This window comes from Pezoporus flaviventris, unplaced genomic scaffold (assembly GCF_033815535.1).
Source record: "Pezoporus flaviventris isolate CSIRO_AGI_PZ_B2104156 unplaced genomic scaffold, CSIRO_AGI_Pfla_v1 ptg000013l, whole genome shotgun sequence".
Classification (NCBI taxonomy): domain Eukaryota; kingdom Metazoa; phylum Chordata; class Aves; order Psittaciformes; family Psittacidae; genus Pezoporus; species Pezoporus flaviventris.
In genome coordinates, this window is record NW_026892561.1 from 25,009,379 (window position 1) to 25,032,959 (window position 23,581).

Genomic DNA, 23,581 nt, shown 5'->3' on the forward strand with positions numbered 1-23,581 from the left:
GGGCCCGATCCGCGGCTCCCGCCCCGCGCCGGTCCTCCCGGGGCGGCTGGCGCGAGGCTCCGCCCCCGCCTTCCCCGCCACCAGGTGGTCCCGCCCCTGCGGCCGGGGCGGTGCTCGAGCCTCGGTACGACCGGCGGTGGGCACCCACCGCACCGGGCACGGCAGGGCAGGGCAGGGAGGGCCCGGCGGGCGGCATGAGCGCTGGCGGGGAGGCGGCAGGTGAGGGGCGCGGGGCCGCTGCTCCCGGAGCACCGTTCCCCAGCGGCGGGCCGCGCTCGGCGGGGAGCAGCCCCGTGCCCAGCCCCGGATCCCCGGTGTCCGAGGAGGTGAGCGGGGCTGGGGGGGACCCTGGGGACGCTGTTTGTGTGTCCGGGGTGAGGGCCCGCCATGGGATGGGGGGGGGGGGAGGAAATCCTCTGTGTGCACGGGGGACCGTGTGTGCTGGGGGGGGGGTTGCCCTCATACCGAGGGGTGCTTGGAGCTGCGCTCTGGGGGGGGGTTGTGACTGAGGGAGGCTTGGTTGGGGGGGGCTGTGCGTGGTGTATGTGCGAGCGGGGGAGCGCTGTGTGTGTGCGGGGGGAGGGGGAGGCGGGTGTTTGTGTGCCCCGTGTGAACGGGGGGGGATCTGTGTGTGTGCTGGAGGCCTCTGTGTTCCCCATATGAACGGGGAGGAGGGGAGCGAGCGGCTCTGTGTGTGTGCGCGGAGGGGGGGGGGTCTCTGTGTTCCCTATGAGAACGGGGGGGAATGGCTCTGTGTGTGCACGCGGGAGGGGTGTCTGTGTTCCCTATATGAACGGGGGGGGGGGAGCGGGTCTGTGTGTGTGCTGAGGGGTGTCGCTGTGTGTCCCCCGTGAGAACGGGACGGAGGGAGCGGCTCTGTGTGTGTGTGTGCGCCCGCGGGGGGGCCTGTACCTGTGTGAAGAGCCCCGAGGGGCGGCTGTGGGCAGGGGCGGGCGATGGTGCCGGGGGAACGGGACGGGGGTAGCGGGCTGGCGGGCGGGAGGAGGCACACCGGGTCTGGGGGATGCTGGCGGTGCGGCCGGGGACCTGTGTGGCCAGGATGCGTGTGTGTGCATGTATGTGTTTGTGTGTGTGTGTGTGTGTGTGTGCGCGTGTGCGTGTTTCGCGGCGTGCTTGTACCGGGGCGGGCGGGCGGGGGCTGCCGGGGTGCGTGTGTGAGCGGTGTGCGCGCGCTGTTGTGTGCCGGTTCCGGAGGTCCGGGGCGGGTGTTCCTCGTGGGGGGAGGGGGATGCCCGTGTGCGGGAGCGGGGTCTCACCCCCACCTTTCTCCTCTTCCACACACCCCACCCCCCCTCCCCGCTGTTGGTCGGGGCAGGACCGGGAACGCGGCGCCATCTTGGGGGAGCCATCAGGTGCCCGGCGCGGGGACAGGCGGTGGCCGCCCGCTTCCCGCCCCTCACCGGCGGTTCCGGCCGAGGGGGAGCGGCGCGGCCCGGCCCGGCCTGGCTTCAGGGGCTCCCCCCGGTGCCGGCGGGGACGGGTGGGGGGCGTCTGCTACTCCGCCCATGGCTCTGGGGGCCTCGGCGCGGGGATGGCTCTGCCGCGGGATCCCGGAGCTCCGAGTGCGGGACTTGGTCCTGAGCGGCGCCAGCCTCTTCCGGCTGAGCCGGGGAAGCCCCAGGCCCCCGGCACCTTCTCCCTCTAGCCCTGAGTCAGCCGCTGTGGGCGGACATCCCTGGCTCGGAGCTCCCGAGCCTCTGACTCCGCTGTGCCGGGCGGCTGCTGGCGCTCCAAGTGTCCCACCGTGTCCTCACCGTGTGCGCCATGTGTCCCCCCGCGGTACGGGCTCTGAAGGGAAAGGCTGCGTCTGTCGAGCCAGATGATGCAGATGGGTCAGGGGATGGATGGACGGACGGACGGACGGACGGACGGATGGATTACCTAAAAATTACGTGCTTGTATAATTGCCTGGTGGTCCAGCGCTGCCTGTCAGGATTGGCTGGGATGCTCAGCTCAGGTACGGGTATGGAGCAGTTTAGCTGACACGTGGTGTTTGTTGCAGCCATTGCAGAAACGACAGAGAACCGTGGAGGATTTCAACCAGTTCTGCACCTTCGTTTTGGCCTATGCAGGCTACATCCCCTACCCTGAAGAGGTAAGCAGGTTTACAGGGTGCTCCTCTACGAAAAGACTGGTTTCTCTGGGCTCTCCACTTTGTGCAAACCCAGCTTCTAATTTCTCCTCAAGAATTGTTCTCCATCCCCAGTTCCTTCCTCCTTACCCTTGAGTGTCTGCTTTGCAGTCTCCCATGTTAGTCCTGCATCTTCCCCTCTTGCAGAATGAACCTTGGACCCATGGAGGCAGCATGAGTCCCCAGAACAGCACAGGGAGCACTCAGGACAGTGATAGCTGGGCCTCATCCCACTCCTCTGACTGCCATGTCCTGATGGATGATGGGAGGAGCAGGAACAGCATGGCCAGGGGGGCTGTGGAGAGCAGCTTGCTCATGAGCTGCCCAGCCTTTCCCACCAGCTTCTATGACGTCCGGCCCCAGCAAACCAAACGGAAGAAGCCACCAGCAAAGAAACTCATTTTGGAGCCAGAGGTGAAGAGCGTGCTGCTGAGCACTGGGAAGGGCTTTGGGTCAGAGCAGGACGGGGTGAAGGAGCTGGCTGCGCCAGAGGGACAGGTGCTTCCTGTGAAAGAGCAGCTCCAGGAGCCTTCCCTCAACCCAGCTGGGGACCCCCAGCCCAACTCCCTCCTGGAGGAACTGATGAAGGAGGAGAAGGACTGGATGCATAGAGAGCAGGGGACCAAGAAGCTAGCAGGAGATGATCCTCAGCTAAAGGAGCACAACCCCTGCTCTAGAGGGAGGAAAAGCCCCAGTTCTTGTAGTACCTTGGACCAAAGCGAAGGAGAAGACGCAAGCAGAGGGAGTTCCCAGCTTAGTGGTGAGTACCTGAGGCAGTGCAGAGGGCTCTGTTATGCTGCAGCCAGTGATGAAGATGGTCCCTCCATTAGCTGGAGCTACCTATGCTGGCTGCAGGGAGGCCTTGTGGATGGCCCAAGCCTCTCCCAGCAAGGGGAATACCACTGGGACCTGGAGGGGCCTGAAGAGCAGAGCAATTCTGTTTGGCAGCTCTGTTCTGTGGAGTGTCCGAAGTGGGATGCAGGGCTCTCTGCTCATCTGGTCTTCCTTTTTTTCTTTTCTCCCCTTTGTGATTCCAGCAGTTGAATTCACAGCAGCACCCAACACCAAAGCAGAAGGTGAGTGAGGGCTATCCCATTTATCACCAGCAGAACTGGCTAGTCTGGCTGCAGCTGGTAAGGTGGTTTCTGACCAGTGTCTCTCTCCCTGACCAGATGATGATGCCTGGGATCTGATCACCTGCTTCTGCCTGAAGCCCTTCGCAGGGAGGCCCATGATTGAATGTAATGAGTGTGCGACCTGGATCCACCTCTCCTGTGCCAAGATCCGCAAGTCCAACGTGCCTGAGGTTTTCATCTGCCAGCGGTGCCGCGATGCCAAGCAGGAGATTCGCCGCTCTAACCGAGCTCGGACAGTGCCCCGCAAGCGCTTCTGTGACTGAAGCTCCTCCACAGCAGGGAAGGTGGGGGTCCCCTTTTCTCAACTGCAGACTGTAGCCTGGTTTGGCTAGACAATCAATGCACAGTAATGGCAGTGGAGGGGCTGGGCCGGGGGCTGGACTGTCCCCCTTGCACTTCCTGGAAGCTGCCATGCATGTCCTCCCTGAGGATTGTGTTGGCCGCAGAGGTCGATTACCCCAGAGGTGTTGGGGGGAGAGCAGGGTAGCCCAGCCACGCACTAGGTCATTCAGAAACATCTCTGTCTTTGCACGAGGCTGTCCCAGTGCCTTTACCCCAGGACAGCCAAGGAGAACCTAGTCCAAGTAGTTTTTCTGTGGTGTGGTGGAAGCTTACACTTAGCCTAAGATGTGACGCCCCTTCCTCCTTTTTCATCACCGTTTCCCTTGAACCTTCAGGTGGGCTGCAATGGCAAAGCCCCAGTGACCCAAGTTCTCCAGCAAGTAGGTGCAGCCCAGGCAGGGCTACAGCTTCTTGCTACACTACATCAAGGGCTACACTGCATTAAGGGATGTAGTGTGCTGCTCTCCAGGCTAGGCAGGGAAGGGACATTGGTCTTGTTGATGCCTGAAGCAGACTGGGGCTCTTGCATTTTAGGGGCATTGGTGGAGCCATCTATCTCTGGCTCATCCGCGCTGTAGGCTGCACAGGGGAGGTCCATCCTGTGGCGCTCCTGGTTTTGTTTGCTGTCCCAGTAGCCCCAGGATAGCCCTGATGGGTCAGGATTAGCAAAGGCATCCTCTAGTAGATGACTGCAAAGGCTGTTCTTGCTGAGCAGCCCTCCTTGGTTCATGTTCTCCAGCTTCACTGAGGTCTCCTGTGTGAAGAGGGGTGAGATTCGTTGTAGGAGATTGAAGTTATCCTCAGAGCTGGCTGTGGCAGGGCTGGCAGCCCTTCAGAAAGGGATCAGAAGAATGCTCTGGTTAGCTTTCCATGTTTTCCACACCCAGTTTAAAACAACTGGAGCTCGTACCCTGAGGCCGTCTCCTACCTGCAGGGCTGCCTGGTGGAGCATGTGCTTCAACACCAGCTGGATGCTGAGACCTGAGCTTGGATGGAGCCAGGAGCTGGGATGCCTTTGCTTCCCAGCACTCACTCCATCACTAAGGTTGTTGGGTTTTTGTTTTTTTTTTTTGTCCTGAACATGTAGATTTAAACTTAATGACTTGTCAAGAGTGGGCCCTGAGCCCCTTCTGCTATGCAACTGCTGCTCCAGAGACATGGGAAGTGCCCTGTCCAGCCCCCTGGTGAAGTTCAGCAGTGGAAGGCTTTACCCCCTCTGTGTTCCCTGTGCACGGTGTCTGTGTGTGATCTCGTGGGGCCCCATGTGCACTTGGATCCCACCTCCTCCTCACAGCCCCTCCAAAAAGCCTGGCCCACGTGCCTTCTGCACTTTCCCTGGGGGACACAGCCTCTGCTCCTGGCCTGGTGATGCTCAGCTTGGCCCCCTGTGCGCTGCTGACTGAAGCAGGAGTGGGACAGCCCCCATGACTGTATTTCTTAACTGGGTTCTTTTCTACTTGCACATCTGGTTACAGTGGGACCACAGCTCGGGGGAGAGTGTGGGGCAGCCCCTGTCACTCAGCCCCCAGGCTCATCCCTGTGCCTCTCCTCCTATGGAAAGCCTGGGCCCCAAAAGTGCTTTATGTTTTTATAGTTTCTTTGTATTGATATGTAAAATAGTGAATTCTGGTCCTTGCCCTGTGGAGTGTGGCTAGAGTCTTATGTATATAATAAAGTACTTTTGCCATAACGGTGGTGGCTTTGGCATAGTTTGGTGGCCTTGGGTCTCATGTCCCTCTGTGACGCAAGTGCTCCCCTTCTGCTGTGGCTGGGAGGGGACCTGGTGTGGGGATCCCACTCAGCCCTGATAACCCACCCCCACCCCAGGTAAACACCAGGGTGCATAAACAACAGGGAACGAGCAGGCCAGTGCATCTTGTGTTTAATAGAGTGATGACCACCTCCCCACCCCACTGCAGTACACAGTGATGCTTCACAGGAAGGTCCTCTGGAAGCAGATGGGCTGGGGGGTAACCTCTTCAACGGATGCCATCTTCCCAAGGCTGCAGCCAACTCATTGTGAACATCATGGGTTACTCCAAAGAAGAAGCAGGTCCAATGGCTCAAGGAGAGGTGCGTCCACATGCCCTTGCTGTCATTCTTACAGTACATCACTATTTAGCTGAAAAGCTGTTTCACTCTTGGGTTTTGACAAAACTTCCCTGTCTCCGAATCAGAGCTACAGTTTAGTTCCGACAGCAGTCGAGATGCCAAAGGATCCAGTTTTCTCCACAAAATAAGCCTGTTACTCCAGCATGGAGGTATCACTGGCTTCCCCTGCAGATCCAGAGGTGTACCAGCTTCCATCAGGGAGTGTTATTTGGTCAAATGGGGGATACAGTGAGGATGACAGGACAAGAAGGCACTAGAGGTTACTGTTCATGGAGATCCCTACCAAAGCATGGTCCTGCTGGCAGTGTTTCAGTCCTGAGGCAGAGAAGTCCAAGAACAGCAGCAGACCCAGGTGCATTTTCTATGCTAGGGACCAAAGGTGGGTTTCTGGGACAGATGAGCAAGATGGGGCAGGGGGGTCTACTCCTCCTTGGCCAGGGCGGAGCTGCCTGCCTTCTGCAGGTGGGGAATCACTGCCTCAGTGTAAAACTTCTCCAGCTTGGGCACTGTCTGTCCCCAGAACTCAGAGTCGAACTTCACAGGGACCACGGCTGTCTCCTTGTTGGTGTGCACCACAAAGTCGGCTTGTTGGAAGCCGGTGGCTGCCAGCTGGCACTGGACCTGGGTGAAGTAGGCATGATCCTTCTTCAGGGCATAGCAGTCCCCATCCATCTTCAGGCAGAAATCCTTGTCACTGCAGGCATCACGTACCGTATTGTTCCTGTGCTTGTAGGGACACTTCACTTCCAACAGCCCTAGGGCCTTCCCTGTGGCCGCCTCCCTGATGATGCCATCTGGGCTGGCGGCAATCCACTTCTTATCCGGGTCAATGAAGAGGCCACAGTCCTCCACCCGCACTGGCTTGCCCACTGCCTGCGACTTCAGCTGCTCATAAGCCTGCACAGCCACCTTCTCATTGTCGATCCCCCAGGCCATGGCTCGTGTCTGCACACTGGGGCTGGAGTCCACTACTGCTTTGAGGTAGGACTGTGGCACCTTGTCAGTCTTGCCATTGGCAAAATTGCTGTTGGCGATCCTGGGGGCCATGGAGGCAGTGATGCGGTTTGCCCGCCACTCATACCACTTGGGGTTGCTCCGCTGGCCACGGGTCTCCTTCTCCACACGTGGGATGTCCTGGCTCTCCAGCGGGGGCAGGAACCAGCCATAGGCCCTGCTCAGGGCATCCCCAGGCTGCTGCTTCTGCGGACATGGGTTAGGTCTGGCTGGACTGGCAGCTGCTTTGGTGTTGGGTCTGGCTGGACTGGCAGCTGCTTTGGTGTTGGGTCTGGCTGAACTGGCAGCTGCTTTGGTATTGGGTCTGGCTGAACTGGCAGCTGCTTTGGTATTGGGTCTGGCTGGACTGGCAGCTGCTTTGGTGTTGGGTCTGGCTGAACTGGCAGCTGCTTTGGCATCTGGTGCCTTCTGGGTTGCAGAATAACTTCCGGTGGATGCTCTGTGCTGGTCCCCAGCACCTCCTTGGGCTCCGCGGGATGCTGTGGGTCTCTGCTGAGAGGAGTCTGGCTTTGCTCCCTGCCCCCGGCTGGGGCCAGTAGCCCTGGCAGCTGCAGTCCGGGCCTGGGTAGCCGAGGCGGAAGGCGGTGGTGTGGAGGGGGCAGTTTTGGAGGCGGTGGTGGCCGGCCTAGGGGATGACCCGCTGGTGGCATTCTTCTGGGGTCTCCCCATCGCTGTGTGTCAGAGGATGTGGTGCTGTGGGTACAGAATGAAGTTGAACACACACCCCCTTTCCCTTCCTCTGATCCTCCCTGCGCCTGCCCCTGGATGCCGACATCACCTGTCTACACAGGCTGCCAGCACTGTCTGTCCCCACGCCTTCTCCCGGGTGACACAGCCCAGGGGTATGCTGCCACCACTCCAAAACCCACCCCTGCGAGGGACTGGGGCAGCCCACGCAGGCTGTGCTCCTGTCCAGTGCGGGGGTACAGGGACATGTTCCCGAGGCCACGTCCGCAGCGTCGAGGGAACGGTGCCCTTGGGTACCGCTGCTGCACCGGGACCTGGCGGAATCCCCGAGGGCCCATCGCGGGACACGCGTGGGGAGGCGAACCCAGCACCGCCCCGGGAGCCCCAGCCCATGCCCTGGGCCGGGCCCGCAGACCCCCGGCGGCTGCCCCCCGCTGCCAGCGCTGCCCGCCCTCACCGCTCCGCCGCCGCTCCGGAAGCCTGCCCCGCCCGCACCACGTGCCCGTAGGAGCGGGATGGGGCGGGGAGCCGGGGCTGGGTGCAGCCGGCCCGGCCGAACCGCCCCTTTCCTTCCGCCGTCGCTCCCCGCTAGAGGGAAGCAGGCGTTCGGCCATCCCTGCCCGCGGGAATCTGCCCGGGCATGCCCGTATCCGGTTCCTTTTCCTCGCCGTGGGTGCCCCGAGCCCTGGGAACACCAGGGTGCTCCAGACTGGGGACGACCCCCTGCAGCTTCGCCCGCGCCCTGCTCCCTCCTCCCTCCTCCCCTTCTCCCCAGCCGCGAGCCTTTTGGGGTGGTTTCTCTTCCCGGTTCTCTTCCCCCTGCCCCTCTCCCTTCTCCCCACCCAACCTCTCCAGCCCAATTCCTCAGCCGCCGCTCGTAGGAGGGGTTCCCAGCCCCCTGCACCCCATCTCTGTCTCCGAGCCTGGCATGCAGCCCCCCAGATTTACCCTCGGGCTCCCATGCAGAGGGGCAGGCTGACCTGATGGGCCCCACTGCGTTGCTGAGCCCCAGTTGCTGCTGACACTGTGTTGGCCTGAGCTGGTCTGAAACACCACAGTCCACTACCACCCGACCCTCGGAAGATGGTTAGTAGTGAGGAGCTGGAGCGATAATGCACACCCTTGGGCACGCTGCTGCTGCTGCTGCCGCCACTGCTGCCGCCGCCAGTGCTGCTGCTGTGAAAGGAGGCTCTCCGTGGAACCTACCTCAGAGCCTGGGCAAACACTTCAGCCTCTGTACAGGAAGCGGAGGCAAGCGTCAGCAGTACGTCGGGTTTCTGGTTCCCAAAACCCAAAGAGTTTCACTTTCAGCAGCGAGCCTGGTGCCTCAGCAAGATCTGCGGTGAGCCAAGGTTAGGTTGCAGAGTGAGCACAGCAGCCCCATGGGGTGGATGCTGTGAGATCCCTGTGCCCAACCCACAGCTGCAAGCCCCGCTATTTTTGGCTGTGGAAAGAAAATCCAGCAGCCACCAGTGCGTGTCCTGGGCCTGTGTCAGAGCTATGCCTGCTCCAGCATCCTGGGAGGGCTTCCATTATGTCTGGGCAGGAGCACTGGCAGCTTTCCCAGCTCTTTTCCCCAGGAGTCCCTGACGTCTCCGTATCTCTCTCTGCTTATGTTTCATTTCCTGCTGCCTTCTCCCTGCAGCCCCCCTGTAAATCCCTGCAGCTGGGCAGGCCAATATTACACAAGTTAAACCAAGGCGTGCCTGATTTCAACCAGAAACACCGCCAGCATTCTCCTCATCCTCTATGGCTATCCATCCTCAGGATCCCCTTTAATTTGTTCTGATTAATGAGCAGCAGAGAGCTGAACAGGACACCCCCGCCCCTCCCTCTCCCGGCAGGCAGAGACTCTGCCTGGGAGCACAGTTGCTCCCAGCCTGACACCGGCTGTTATCTCCTTGGGCTTCAGGTTATTTCCTCCCATAGCACTAAACTATCAGTGACTCAGGACCTGAGAGCATCTGTAAGAGCGTTGTGGTCCGTGCTTCCCTCCAGCCAGCCCTATCTCTGTGTGATAATTCAGCTCAATAAACCCAGAACAGGGTACAGGTGACTGGGGGATAAATACCCAGATCACAACTGGTCCCTTGTGTGGTACTGCTGCTGGTGAGGGCTTGTGGGGTCGCTGGGGTTTGAGGGTACTGAATGTAGCTATTGGGCTGAGCCAGGCCTGCTTTACAGTGTTTAATGCATACCTGAGCTCAGTGCTCTGCCGAAAGGCAGTGCCGAGCTCTCAGGAATCCATTTGTGGCTGTGACAAGCTGCTATTGGGAAGCTGTGACGGTGCAGAGCAGGGACACGCATGCCTGTTTTCTGACGCTGGTGTGAGAGCTCTATGGAGTCTGTTTGCACCTCCCCAGGGCTGCTGTGGATCACCAGTGGGGTGGGGGGGGCTTGGTGTGTCCTGGGTGATGTGCACACCATGGTTATTCACCTGCTGTAATGCTGGGGCTGCAGACAGTGTCTGATATCGTGGGCTGGCCAAGTCCATCACTCCAGCTGCTGGCACCAATGCAGCACTCGCATTTGGATGCTTTTCTTTGCCTCAGCTTGGCCTAGAAACAATATCTCAGAGAAAAATCAAAGCTCGTGGGTTTTTCTCTGGGACTGGAGCAGCTGCGACGCCTGCCATGACGATGGGAGTGGGAGCCCCGTGCACGCCGCAGGCTGTGTGTATGCGCTGCGGTGCACGCTGTACCTGTAGCAGCTCACAGAGCTTTCATCTGTCATGGGGGGATAATATATGGGTTAGCATCCTTCTCCTGCAGCCATAAATGATGGGGAAGGAGAGCAGCTGCATGCTTCTCTATCCCCATGCAGCACAAGGAGGGGAAGCAGTGTGCCATGGGGCATCTTGCATGGAGAGAGGGAATGGCTCAGCATGCTCTTGCAAGCACCCCAGGGGCACAGAGTACCTCTGTGCCAGACAACTATGTTGGCTGGAGCGCAGGGTAAGGGGTCGGGAGTGTGCCCTGTGCTTCCATGCGCAGCAAGGGGTGCCTTCCTCCGAAATTTTCCCCCTTTGCTCCTGTTGCCACCAGTGAAACGTGTACCGAGGAGCTGAAGCTGTAGCAGCGTGTGGATCAGCTTAGGGGAGAGGTCTGGTGGTGAGCCGCTGATGTGCCAGGCCTTCTCGCTCTGGTGCCACTCCGAAATGCCCTGCCAATGACCGGGTAGCCCCTGCCGGGGCTGCCTGCTCTGTGTGCCCCGGTTCCTGCCGGCGTGGCTGGGCCGGCTCCAGGTTCGGCGCGGCTGAGGCGCCGGCAGGGGTCCTGCGGTGCGCGGAGGGGGCGGCTCTCCTCTGCATGCTCTATAAAAAGAGCGGCGGCAGCACAGCCCTATCTATAGCAAAGCGAGGGAGCTGCCTGGAGAGGCAGCGCAGGGATTAGACCCAAATCTGACGGTTTTCTCCTGTCCCGCTTGGGAATGCCGGGCCGGCGGTGGCGGCTGAGGGATTCCCACTACGCCCCGAGCTGTGAGATCCTCCCTGCCAGCCGGCATGTCCTGGCTTTGCAGGGTTTTCCTGACTGTCTGCACCCTCCCCGAGGGGGCTTATTGTCACACTTGTCACCCAAAGGCTAGGGACGCCCCAGATCCCCCTTCTTTCCTGCTGTTTGGGGCTGGGATTTCACAACAGCACAAGATGGCTGATGAGGATAGCCCTGGTGGGACCCCAGGACATCTGGGTTTGGGGTGGATGCTCAGCATCCTCCTGTAACTGGTCCTATTGTGGCAGTCTCAGGGCAGCTGAGACCTTCCCTAGGGAAGCTGGTTGTGAAATTTGTGGTCCATGGTATTTGTACTGGAGAGCTCAGCTGACTGATGGAGTTTTGCCCTGTTTTGTTTGGGGGGGGACACAGGGAATGGCTACATGTCCTGAGCAGCTGAACTCTGTGTTTGTGGGTGCACAGCATCACCCTGGGGTCTCACCAGCGCACAAGTTTGGCTGGACATTGCCATGCTGTGGATGCAGAGCAGCCCGCAGGGTTGGGCTCTGCTTTTGGCCGGTGCCTGTCACCCTCTGGGCATGCTGGCCATCCCCTGAGACCGTCAGCGACACCCGTGAGAGCATCTCCCGGCCCTCCCGGGGGTGGAGGTACCAGGGAGTGTGTCTCTTTAATGAGGCTGGGCTTGGAGCAGCTCTGCTGCTGGCACAGGGAGCGAGGGATGGAGCGAGGGCGGTGAAGGAGCCAGTGCCAGAGAGGGAGCCTGCAGCAGGGAGAGGCGGGGAAGGACCGCTCATCCCCCCTGGGTATCGCAGACCCCAGACCGAGGGGCAGAGAAACCCACGGCAGGGCAGAGAGCTTTGCGGAGGGCACGACCCAGGGGGTGCTGAGCCGAGCCTGGAGCCCCTGTGTCATCCTCCTCCTCCTCCTCCAGGTAAGGGCCGGGGCGGGAGGGAGTCAGGGGCCGCGGTGAGCCAGGACCCTGCGGGTGTCCTGCAATTCCTGCGTGCCCCAAGGTCGCACCCCCGCTGTCGGGGCAGCCGCGGATCGCAGGCGGGTGAGAGGTGGGAGATGAGGCAGCAGGGCCACAAAAGTGCTGAAATCACCACCCGGCACGGACCCAGCTGGGCTGGGTCTTATAACTGCTGGGAACGTGCCCCAGGGTATCAGGAGCTGGTCCCTGGCCCAAGCCACAAACATCCCACGGCTGGAGGAGCAGCGGGACCCCTCTTTTTGGCTGTCCTGCCGGGATGTGCCTCTGTCAGGGGAAATCCGTGGGGCTGGGACATTTGTTTTGGGGGTGCCTGTTTTAGGGTGCATCGGGGGCGAGTAACTCCTGCTCCCTGGCACGGGGCTGGGATTTCCGGGGGTTTTAGCGGCTCGGGGGTTGGGGGGGGGAGCGGCGAGAACAGCAGCACAGGTCCTGGACATGGTGGTCCTGCATGCAGTGTGTGTGCCAGGGTATGTGTGCATGCATGCACGTGTGCGCGTGGAGCAGACTCTACTCTCTGTTTCGACTTCCCAGCAGACGAAGCACCAGTGCCAGCCAGAGGACAGCACCCCCTTCACCCTGTCCCCTTCGTCTGCAGCTGCCAGGGAAATCCTTTTCCCCTCCACTCCTCCTCTTCTTTGGGCTCTCTGCAAAACACGGCCCACGGGCACTAGGCAGCAGCGCTGCCACCTCCTACTTCTGTAGCCTCCCCCCTGCTCCGGGAGTTGGGATGGATCCTGCTCTCTTCTCCTTGTGACCCATCCCAGCAGAGTGATGCAGGGATGTCCCACAGGGAGCGAGGGAAACAGAGGTAACTCAGAGCAGCAGGAGGGGCAGCAATGTCTCCTTGTTCCAGGAGCTACTGCAGACGTTTGGGTTCCTCTCCTTCTATCCTTCTTTTGTACCGGCCTGTGCATCTGCCACCAGTGGAAATTTCCATTGGGTTTGTCTGTGCAGGGGCTGGCCTCATCCTTCCCCAGGGTGAGGAGGGACAAGGCACCCACAGGCACGGGGTTCTGTGGGCGGCTGTTGCTGCAGCAGGTGAAAATCTGACAACTTCTCGGGCAGCTCAGGAGGGTTGGCTGGGCTGAGGCGCCTGGCTTGCTGCAGCAGCATCACTGCAAACCCCAGCCTGCCCACGGGTGAGAGAAGACATGTGAAGTTATTCTGACCTACTGAAGAGTTAGCTCCTCCTGGCATTCACTTTTGCTGCTGCTGGCATGGCAAGCTGCCCCCAGCTCCACTCCTGCTGAATCCCCCTCTGTATCAGGGATGCTGCTGGTTAAACCAGCTCCTGTAGGCAGCAGGTGGGAAGGGAGGAAGAGGAGGGAGCTGCAAAAGCACTGGCAACCATGCTGGGGACAGGGAGGGGGTTGGGGATGTGTTGGTGATGCCATGCTGGCAGCTGGGGACAATTTGATGCCCTGGAGGAAGAGGACGAAGAGGCCGGGATGAGGACCATCAGGTCTGGTTTTATTCATTACCACAGGGCTTAAAGCAGGCAGCACAAGGCATAGCAGGGACAGATGGGGCCTGTTTACTCTGTGAGTATTAATGTAAAGTGAAGTGATAAAAAGCAGCCAGAACGGCTTCTCCAGTAAGTCCCTGGTAAACAAGCTGGCAGTGCCCCGGCCAACGGGCAGCATGGCAAATAGTAGGCATGTTGCTGAGCATTAAGCTGGTGCCTTGGGAACAAATGGAAGGACTTTGGGGTGAAATCCATCTTTAATGGCTCAATGTGGCTGAGATGGGGGAGCCACGGTCCCCAGGGCCTAGCTGGGTGCTGTGGTCAGACCAGAACCCGACTGATGATGTTCCCAGCAGTGGCACAGCTGGTGTGGGGAAAAAACAGTCTGTGTAGGGACCCTGTGCTGCTTTGTGTGGTGGGAGAGCAGACTGGGGGGCTCAGCATCCTGCACACAGAGTAGAGGATTGATGATAGTACAGAGTGGTTGGGTGGGCAGGACCTGCAAGCCTAACTCTGCGATGCCAACTGAGCACGTAAACAGCTCCCCTCCAGCATAATGGACTTACTTTCCTGGGATGCAGCCATGTTGCTAATGTACTTCCATGCTTCTCAGGGACTCACTGCCTCACACCAGCCAAGGGCTCCATCCTGATGCTGCCTCCAGGGATGTAGCCCTGCTCCGCTTTCAAGGATGCTCTGGGAGGTGCATCCTGTGACCGTGGGCAGAGACTGCCCTGAGCCTCCTGTTTCCAGTGCTAGTACAAGCTGTTCCCAGGATGAAGGCCACCAGAGCGGGGGTACCAGATGGTTCACTTGTACCTGGCCTTGTCCTTGCTCCAGCCATGCTGCGCATTGGAGCACCAGCACATGGCATGATGGTGGGACCTTGCTGCTGTTGGGTTGCAGGCACTTGGGGTGGGCAGGGGATGCAGCATGGAAGTGCAGACCCATGCCTAGAGCAGGATCCACACACACGGTCCATGGATAGGCAGGGCTCAGGCTGACCCAAACACTGTATGTGAATATTTGATGGCACGGGCTGGGGGAATGTTGGAGATGCCTTGGCTCTAGGCAGTCATTTGGGATGCTGCTTCCAGGTGGTTTTCCCAAAGGGAAGAGAGGTGTGGAGTGGGTTGGTGCCCTGGCTGGTAGGCATCCCCCGCCACCTTTCTTCTGACAGCCAGTGCCGAAGGGTGGGATGCTGGATGCATCCATCTCTGGGTAAAGCATTACTCGCACGGATGCAGACAGCATCATCCCCTGAGCCAAGCTCCCCCCTGCAGTGCTTTCCCCTCTGTGCTGCTCTTCTGTGCAGCGCTGACCTTGTTGTTAATTATTAAACCCGAACAAACACTGCTCACGGCTTTGTCCCAGATACACCGTGGGCTCCTCGCCCTTCGGTTTTTGTTGTGTTTTTTTTTAACCAATTACCCTGGTAACCTCTGTGGGTGGATGGAGATGGGAGCAGCAGATGCTCCTCTCCCAGCCAGTGCAGGAGATGGCCTGGGGAAGCTCTGGAGCCACTGAGCTGCTGTGGGGTGTCTGAGAGATGGGCTGCCTGTGGCTGTCCATTATCTATCCTGTCTAGGAGTCCCTGCTTGTTTGCTGGGGCTTGGGGCTTGGGGCTTGCATGTAACTGCTGCTACCCATGGGAGAGGACATTTCACTGCCCAGGTTTATTTACCTGTCAATGCAAGAGCTTTCTGCGGGCTCCTGTGGCTCCAGACCTGGTTTGTAGGTGGGCCGGGGTCCAAGCAGAGACCTGGGTCCAGGCCCATATGTTTTGTGGATGCTGCAGAGCAATGCCTCTGGAATGGGGAGGGCTGGGGACCTGCTCCCCTCCTTGTGGGCTGGGCACATGGAAGCAACTTGCATGCAGAAGCCTTTTTGTGCAGACCCTGTTCCTGAATACCCAGCGCCTGCCTCCCCTCTGCCTGCAGCTGCCCGCTGAGCGACAATGCCAGGCCTGTACGTCCTGTCCTCCTGGGAGCCTCTGCCCCTGAAGAGCTCCAAGGTGAAGGCTTGTGCCAATGGGTACTCCCTGAGCATCACTGCTCACCTCACATACACCAACCCCCACGAGGAGCCCGTGCAAGGTAAGGGGGAGCTATGGGGGCTGGCAGGGACCTGGGCTGCCTGCACAGCCCCCTAAAATCACCCTTGCTGGAGAGCATCCCAGCCCCACACCTTGCTCAGTTTGGAGAGTAAAGGCAGTGCCGTGGTGGCACCAACACACAGCATCGCCCTGTGGGCAGGAAAAGAGTGAGGCTGAGCAAACCCGTTCCTGTTGCTGAGGAAGAGGGGGATTTCATCCTCCCTGCCCTCCCAGCTAGTGAGGCTCTGTGTCCTCCCTGTGTGTTGCCCATGCACCGAAATCACCCTGCCAGTCAGAGTGGTGCTGCCATGGGCTCTACTGTGCCACAGCAGGGTCCATACCCAGACCTGCCTCGGGGCTCTCTCCTACCCACAGGTATTTTCATCTACCCACTGGAGCAGTCAGAGGTGGTGGCCAGCTTTGAGGCGGCAGCGGGCAGCCGGCGGGTGACATTCCAGGTCCAGAACCGGCACCGGGTGCAGGACTGCTGCCTCCAGTGCATCCCAAACCCCAGCCAGCCGCGGCACTGTGCCGGCGGTAAGTGCTGCTGCACAGGTGGTCCTGCCGGGCCCTCCTGGCTGGGAGGCTCAAAGGAGCAGGGATGAAGTGTGGGGGGATATGAGGGGCCGACAGTCCCTGCCAGGCCACCCTGGTGCCTTGGAGGGGGTCTTTGGGGTGGAGATTTCAGCCTTTCCGCTCCCTCCACCTCTCCTGGGGTTTTACCTGTCCCTTCGCATGGCCCTTCTTACGCCTGCACCCTTGTCCCCTTTGAGAGTAGTTACTTCAGTTAATGTCCCCCCATTTCACACACCACTTACCCCAAACCATCCCTCCTCTGCCCAGGCCACCTTGTCCTGGATGAAGATGTGGAGCGCTCCACCTTCATCATCGTCACAGGCACGCTGTGCGCATCGGAGAGCCTGTCCATCACCCTGAGCACAGCGCAGGAGCTGGCCACGCTGCCGGATGGGGCCCTGCGCCTCCTCCTGCCACCCGTCCTCACACCCCGTGTCCCTGCTGACCCCGAGAGCGAGCCGGCAAGCTTGTGTGACGACAGGTTGGCCCTATGGTGATTTTCATGGCTTCCTCAGTCTCCGCCACCCTGGGGGGGGGGATGCCGATGCTGAGTGAGTAGGGAGGGGAGCGGGAGCCATCACCACCTCTCCCCTCACAGCCCCACCAGCTGTTTTGGGGGGCCGGGTGCCCGGAGCCAGCCCCCCGCCATGGTGCCTGTGGAGAGTGTGGATGTCTTTCGAGGCCGGACCTGCAACCCTTTTCCTTATGAGTTTGCCTTCGAGCTGCTGGTGAAGGGCCCCTGTTTGCTGGCAGGTAGGGGGGTAGCTCAGGTGGTGGCAGTTGGTTGGGCAAAGCCTCTCCAAAACATGGACACTGTCCTGCTGGTCCCTCCATGCTTCTAAGAGAATGTGAGCCCCCTTCCCGCAGCATCATCAGCATCATCTTGTATTCCCTACATGCAAAGAAGCCCTTTTCCCATCCCACCCATGGGGCTGGAACCCTCCAGAGTCACCCCACAGATGGCTTTGGGCAGCTCTGGGTCAGCAGCCTCCTTCCCTGGGAGATTTGATGGATGGGGGAGAGGATGAGCAAGGAGGGGATGTGGGTCAGTGGGGACACAATCCTGGCTGCTGGCCCAATTAATCCCATTAGAGCTGGCAGTGAGCAGCCACCGCCACAGTGTCTGGCCCAGCACAGGCACAGAGCCCAGGGGGCGGGGGGCCAAGGGGCTGCCCTGCTGCCACCTCCTCCCTGCAGGGCTGGAGAGCCCGTCCCATGCCCTGCGAGCCGATGCCGACCCCTGGGCCAGCTCTGCCGCCACCACCTGCGTCACCCTGGCTGAGCCCCACCGCTATGACAGGGACGTGGAGATCATCCTCTACCCCTGCGGTGAGGGGGGACGGTGCCCTCAGCGGGTTTGGGGGAGATGGGGCACTGCCCTGAAAGCATCTGGAGCATCCCCTAGCCCCCTGCAGCACAGGGTGGCGCTGAACCCCCTTGTGCCCAACAGAGCCCCATCACCCCCACCTGGTGATGGAGGATGGCACCATGACATACCCTGAGTATGAGGCCCTCATCCGGAGCCGCCGGGATTACATGCGGATTGCCAGGAAGGACAGCAGCGGCGAGAGAGAGGTGACATGGCATGGTGGAGAGGAGGAGGAGAGCAGGAAACGGTGGGGTGTGGGTGAGGAAGACCTTGGTATAGGCCAGGGGGTATGAGAAAGCCCCTGTCCTGCCTGGCTTGCAGGTGGCTTTTGTGCAGAAGCGTTTCCACAAAGACATCTTCCCCAACCCTGTGCTGATGCTGAACTTCTGCCCAGCGGCGGAGGGTGTCCCTGGGAACCTGCAGAGCATCACCCGCGAGGTCCTCTTCCTCATCGACTGCAGCAGCACCATGAGCAGCCCTGACCTTGACAAGGTCAAGGTGAGGCACAGCCATGGGGTCAGGGATGCTCCCTGGGTGGCCAGTTCTCAGCAGCCACCCCTGGTCCTCACTGTCACCTCAGGAGGCTTTGCTGGTGGCCCTGAAGAGCCTCCCATCGGGGACACTGCTCAACGTGGCCAGCTTTGGTGCCGATGTGAAGCCACTCTTCCTGTCCAGCCGCCTCTGCAGCAACGTGAGTGCTGCCGGGCAAACCCGCACCAGCCTGGCTGTGGCTCCCTGCTCCCTGGTGTGGGTCACGGCTGGTGAGCCAGGGACCGCTGTGAGCCTGGCTCTCCCTGCGGGCAGGAGACGCTGCAGCGCACCTGTGAGCACCTCAGCCGGCTGCGGGCAGACGCGGGCAGCACCAACCTGCTGGCAGCCCTGCGCTGGGCGCTGGCACAGCCCCTCCACCATGGCTACCCCCGTCAGCTCTTCCTCTTCACCGACACGGCAGCAGGCAACACAGGCAGGATCCTCCGGCTGGTGCGCAGGCAGGCCAGCACCGTCAGGTATCTCACTGGCACCATGACACTCCTCTCCATGTCCCCTGGGCTGTTCCCAATGATTTCTCATCCTGCAGCCCCAAATCTCACCTCCACCAGCCCTTCACCCATCACATCTCCCAACAGCACAGGCTCAGCTTCCCCCAGGATTGCACTAACCTGGCACGCAGCTGGGGTGGCATCTCTGGCTATCAAACACCCGTACCCATCCATGCTGCAGGGCTCGCCACTGGGCTGCCCAACCCCAGCACCAGCCCAGTCATGGCTTCCCATCACCTGGCTCTCTCCCACAGATGCTTCAGCTTCGGCATGGGCCCAAGGGTGTGCCGGCGGCTGCTGAAGGGCATGGCCAAGGTGAGCCGGGGCCGCGCTGAGTTTCTGAGCCCGGCCGAGAGGTTGCAGCCCAAGGTAATGCTCAGGCAGGGATGGAGGTTGTGAGGGTCATGGGGGACGCTGTGGTGCCTGACACTGACTCCTCTCCCTGCCCCAGCTGATCAAGTCCCTGAAGAAGGCAATTGAGCCGGCTGTCAGCGACATCACCATCGACTGGTACGTCCCCGACAGCATGGAGGCTCTGCTCTCGCCCACGGAGTTCCCAGCCCTCTACCCTGGCGACCGCCTCGTCAGCTACTGTGTCCTCTACAGCATCGCCCGCTTCCGCAGCAGGCGCTCGCAGGTATGATCGGCACTGCCCTGGCACGGGGAGGATGGTACGTTCCCGGGGCCGCCGGCTTCTCTCTGTGCCGGGGGGTGACAGCGGTGCCCTCTCTCTGCCAGGGCCGGGAAGGGCCTTGCCGGGGCTCAGCCTTTCCCTCCCAGGAGGATGTGCCCAGCCCCAGGGAGAGCTGCCAGCTGTCCCGGCGCACTCTGGGATCTGGGGACATCTCCCTGGATCTCCTTGCTGGGAGTATGGAGGCGTCGGACCGGAGTGAGTGGGGCTGAGGCCGGGGCAGGGGTCAGGCATGGGGGCTGTGGGCTGACAGGGTGTGCGTTTGCCGGGCAGGTGTGGATCCTGCGTCAGGGGGAGATATCTGGAAGCGGATTTACCAGCCGTCCTACATCCAGGAGCAGTATGTCCTGACGCACTGCTCCGTCAGCACCGACCGCAGTCGGGGGCTCCTCTCCCACAGCTCCACCAGCAGTGAGTCCACCGGCTCCCGGGATGTGGCCCCTGAGGTCCCGGGCACTGATGCCACCTCCCAGCAGGGCCAGAAGAGCCTGTCCATCTGTGAGTCCTCCACCAAATCTGCCCCACTGCCCTCTGCCCCGGCTGGCACCAAGGTAAGAATGACAACAGGGTTCAACGGCTCATGCACTGGGGGTTGCTGCCAGCTTACCCAGGGTCTCACTGCCCGGCCGTGGCCGGACATGTGGCTGCCAGGCTGGAAACCAGAGTGCTGCAGCCTGGGTTTTAAGCAAGGGTCAGCCATGAGAGCCACAAAAAGGCTCCTCAGGTGGTTCTGCCCTACTGGAATGGGACAGCTGGGGACCAAAGAGGTGGTCCCTCAGCTTCCCCAGCCAGTAGTCAGCTGGGTGACTATCAGACCCCCTGAACAGCTCAGTTCCTCAGCGATGCTGCAGAAATCAAGTGAAAATAGCTGGGCCAGCACCAGGTAACAAGCCTGCCAAGCTGGAGAGGAGGGGTGGGCTGGCTAAGCTCCTGTCTGGCTCCTTCAGCTCTCTGCCAACACCACCTGATGCTTCGTTAGTGACTGGTCACATCCCTGCTGCTTCATACTTGGGTTTAAAAAACAGCCAGGTCGCTGTGGTGGGGAGACATAGTTCCCTGGGTGATGCTGGCCCCGAGGCCAGGTGAGGCCAGCTGTCACCCAGCTCCAGGACACGCTCCTTCCTGGTGACACGGGTCTCCTGCTGCACAACAGCACAGCTGGTCACCTTTGCTGCTGAAATGTCAAGCGTAAATGATTTCCTTGCAGCATAAATGATCCTCTCCCAGCTCCCTGCTGATGGGGTGAGAGGCGGCATGGGTGCTGCTGCCCTGCCATAGCTTTTAGGTGAAGCACCTCACTGCGGGGACATCACTGCGCTGGGGACTGCATCCCCCTGTAGCGTCATCCAGCTTGAGCAACAGTGCCAAGACGCCCCACACACAGACACAGAAAAATCCCTGCCAAGTCTTCCTGCCTGGGCGTCAGCTTGAGTCAGCCCCAGGGATGTTTGCAAACTCCTGTCTGGGTGCCATCGGGCCTTCCCACATGTATGAGGAGCTTGACGAGCATCACCCACCGCCCTGGGAGGCTGCCGGGTGCCATCCTGCGGAGCAGTGGGGCTGGGCGACAGCCAGCAGCTCCGGCCAGCAGCCGGCTTGGCGCAGTCTGGGCTCTGTGCCAGTGCCTTTGCCGGGCTGGCCGTCAGCCTTGCCCCCACCACAGGTGATGATGGCCCTGAGCATGGAGGAGCTGGCACGGCGGAAGAAGGCGCTGGCACGTGCTGCCCTGGCCAGCCGCAGCTTCTCCTCACCGCATGGGCAGCTGGACACGCACCGGCTCTACCAGGCCCTGGAGAAGGTGTCACAGAAAAGGAACCAGTCCCTGGAAGGGCAGCTGGATGAGCTGGGACCCCAGGGACGGCAGCTGCAGCCCAGTGCAGTGGAGTCAAGTGTGTGCTGGCTCTGGGGGAGAGTGGAGGGGATGGAGCCTGGTGGCCCTGCCTTGCTGAGCCCATGTCTTGCTGTTCACAGATAACCTCCTCTCACCCACCCACCTGGACTGGGACATGCTGGTGGAGCCCTCCTACCTCTTCAGTGCTTCACCGGTGCCCGAGCCAGGGGAGTCCAGCCTGGGCGATGCCAGCCTGCCCTTGCGCTGCCAGGTGGTGATCCATGCGCTGCGAGCTGGCAAGCCGGTGTCCTGGGAAGTGACGGCCTCGCTGGAGTCAGTGATGCAGGGGCCAAGCAGGGAGGACTGCCCGCAGCGGGTGGGCAAGGCCTGGGACAAGCCGCTGCACCGCTTGGCAGCACGCTCCGTCATTCGGGACAATGAGAACGCGGCGCAGCGGGAAGCAGAGCTGGAGCAGGGTGGGTGCCGGTGTGTGTGCCCCAGCTCCAGCACAGCCTGGCATCTCCCCACCTCTATCCGCTTTGTTCTGGGCAGGTTTTGCCCGCCGGTTCCGCCTGAAAGCTGTGCAAACCAGCAAAGCCTGCAATGTGCCTTCTCTCTACACTCGCCTGGTGCCCGTGGATGGTGCCACACAGGCAGCCCTGCCCGCAGCCCCCGAGGTGTGGGGCACAGGTACAGCCAGGGGGGCTAACATGCTGGGGAGGGGATGGCGATGGATCAGAGGGCTGAGGTGGCACCGTCCCTTGCAGCCGGTTCTATCAGGCAGTCACGAGCCACTGCAGCAGGGAGCTGGCACCACAGGAGCTCTTCAGCAGGTCTGGGGCAGCAGCGGGATGTGGAAGAGCTGGATGAGGCTCCTCTCACTGCAGGTACTTGTATCAGCTTATGCTCCCCAGGGAGCTGCCTGAGCACTGGAGCCCCTGTGGACATTTGGCTCATGGCTGAGTGGGGCATTGTCCTGGCTGGAACACTGTGGATGCCCAGGAAGAGGGGTCTGCCCCATGCTGGGGAGATATGGGGGGGAGCAGCATAGAAGCCCCTGGCAGCAGCTGTGGGCTGTGAAGGTCTTGTGAGCCTAGGGACCATCAAGGCTTCACTCTTTTTCAGAGCGAGGCGAGACACCTGCGTCTCCAGCCAGCATCTCCTCCCCTACCTATGGTGGGGAAAAGCAGAACTTCTTGAACGGTGAGTCCAGGGTGGAGGGGGCCAAGGGCTGGATGGTGGGGAACGGGGGTTCACCCTGGGTTCCAGGGAGCAGGATGCACCTCTGGGTGCACCATGACCTCTCATGCTCAGTTCTCCCCAATTGCAGGGCCTCCATCCAGCCCCTCCACCACCTCCATGGGCTCCCAGAAATCCACAGAGAGTATCAGTGGCTCTAGGTGAGGCTCTGGGTGGAGGGATGCAAGGGCCCAAACATTGCAGGGAGAGGGGGACGGTGCTGCTTGTCTGATGTCCCCTGCTAGGTCCAGCAGAATAAGAGGGGTTAATGCTCCAGCCCCTTCCCTGCAGCAGGCTGGAATTGTGTGTCCTCTCCGCCAACTCACCTGTATCCCTGCAGGTTTAGCCTGAGCAGGCGCAGGGGGCCCAGCCTGGCGCTGCGCCTGCAGGGCCTCAGCCCTGAGACCGAGCGCTCCAGCAACCATGACTACCTCCCGCTGGTAAGGACCCAATCCCCATCCCACCCTGCTGGGTTGCAGCTGCACCACTTAGGCAATGCCTGGCAGCACCAGCACACGGTACACTGGGCAGTGCCTGTGCCCCAAGGACGCCCCTACAGACCCACCAGTGGGTGCTGGGGGCTGCAGTGGGTCTGTGCCCCTGCCTGCACCCCCCACCCAGTCACCTGCCCCGCTATTGCAGGTCCAGCTGCAGCAAGCCAGGGGCCCATTCCAGCTCACCGAAAGCTTCTCTGATGTGGTGCAGATCCCACTGGATCGCCTGCGCCGGGCCTCCCCCTATGCCTCCCACCATGCCAGCCTCAGCCCTGTGTCCCCAGGGGCCAGGAGCAGCCTCCAGGCAAGGCCTGGCAGTGAAGAAGGCGAGGAGCCCGCCGCAGCCCTTCAGCCCAGCTCACCCCCATCCCAGAGCACTTGCTCTGAGGTGCCCAGTGCAGCTGTGTGGGCACAGGCAGACAGCGGGCATGGCTCAGAGTCTGACACCGGCCCCCACTCAGCTGCCCCCTCCGAGGCTGGCATCAACTGGCAGGACGTGGGGCCGGAGGACCTGGAGAGTGCCAGCTGGGCCACGGCAGTGGCCTTGGCATGGCTGGAGCATCGCTGCGCTGGCTTCTTTGAGGAGTGGGAGCTGGTGGCAGCCAAGGCAGATGCGTGGCTGCAGGCGCAGCGGCTGCCTGAGGGGGTGGACGTGGCCTGCCTCAAAGGGGCGGCCAGACACTTGTTCCTGCTGCTGCGTCACTGGGATGAGAACATCAAGCTGAACATGCTGTGCTACAACCCCAACAACGTCTGACAGCTGCCAGAGGGGCCAATAAAGGTGACCGGCTTCACGCTGCATGCACAAGTGTCTCTGTTACGGGCAGGGAGGCGTCAGCCCTGTTCAGGTCACACTGGGGCTCACCACAGCCCTGGGTAAGAGGTCACCCCCTTC

The 23,581-nt window shown here is 61.0% G+C and overlaps 2 protein-coding genes across 7 annotated transcripts; both read left to right on the forward strand.

Moving 5' to 3' along the window:
* Positions 1-129: 129 nt before the first annotated feature.
* LOC133268751 (PHD finger protein 13-like) lies at positions 130-5,320 on the forward strand. Of its 3 annotated transcripts, none has more exons than XM_061452339.1 (5): positions 130-326; positions 2,024-2,116; positions 2,300-2,912; positions 3,193-3,228; positions 3,325-5,320. In XM_061452339.1, exons 1-5 carry the CDS (start codon positions 195-197, stop codon positions 3,549-3,551), a joined length of 1,101 nt encoding a protein of 366 aa, XP_061308323.1. In that variant the 5' UTR covers positions 130-194; the 3' UTR covers positions 3,552-5,320. The 3 variants fall into 3 exon arrangements, with proteins under 3 accessions (XP_061308323.1, XP_061308322.1, XP_061308325.1); XM_061452338.1 differs by having other exon boundaries at positions 134-326; positions 3,190-3,228; XM_061452341.1 differs by having other exon boundaries at positions 201-219; positions 3,190-3,228.
* Positions 5,321-11,542: 6,222 nt separating this feature from the next.
* On the forward strand, positions 11,543-23,480 carry VWA5B2 (von Willebrand factor A domain containing 5B2). Of its 4 annotated transcripts, none has more exons than XM_061452342.1 (22): positions 11,543-11,826; positions 15,292-15,447; positions 15,822-15,983; positions 16,290-16,515; positions 16,621-16,775; positions 17,220-17,351; positions 17,473-17,597; positions 17,713-17,889; positions 17,972-18,082; positions 18,196-18,398; positions 18,686-18,800; positions 18,883-19,068; positions 19,170-19,320; positions 19,396-19,673; positions 20,786-21,011; positions 21,094-21,429; positions 21,506-21,643; positions 21,721-21,840; positions 22,079-22,156; positions 22,284-22,353; positions 22,533-22,632; positions 22,814-23,480. In XM_061452342.1, the coding sequence occupies exons 2-22, from the start codon at positions 15,309-15,311 to the stop codon at positions 23,441-23,443; spliced, it is 3,858 nt and encodes a 1,285-aa protein (XP_061308326.1). In that variant the 5' UTR covers positions 11,543-11,826; positions 15,292-15,308; the 3' UTR covers positions 23,444-23,480. The 4 variants fall into 4 exon arrangements, with proteins under 4 accessions (XP_061308326.1, XP_061308328.1, XP_061308327.1 ...); XM_061452344.1 differs by having other exon boundaries at positions 22,835-23,480; XM_061452343.1 differs by having other exon boundaries at positions 16,290-16,503.
* Positions 23,481-23,581: the final 101 nt, after the last annotated feature.

Bases quoted from the DNA above. Each gene is read 5' to 3' on its own strand.
- LOC133268751 (XM_061452338.1), top strand. From the start codon at position 195: ATGAGCGCTGGCGGGGAGGCGGCAGGTGAGGGGCGCGGGGCCGCTGCT. The intron at 2,117-2,299 runs GTAAGCAGGTTT...CCCCTCTTGCAG, and splicing joins ACATCCCCTACCCTGAAGAG to AATGAACCTTGGACCCATGG. The intron at 2,913-3,189 runs GTGAGTACCTGA...TTGTGATTCCAG, and splicing joins AGGGAGTTCCCAGCTTAGTG to CAGTTGAATTCACAGCAGCA.
- VWA5B2 (XM_061452342.1), top strand. From the start codon at position 15,309: ATGCCAGGCCTGTACGTCCTGTCCTCCTGGGAGCCTCTGCCCCTGAAG. The intron at 21,012-21,093 runs GTGTGTGCTGGC...TGCTGTTCACAG, and splicing joins GCCCAGTGCAGTGGAGTCAA to ATAACCTCCTCTCACCCACC. The intron at 22,354-22,532 runs GTGAGGCTCTGG...GTATCCCTGCAG, and splicing joins GAGAGTATCAGTGGCTCTAG to GTTTAGCCTGAGCAGGCGCA.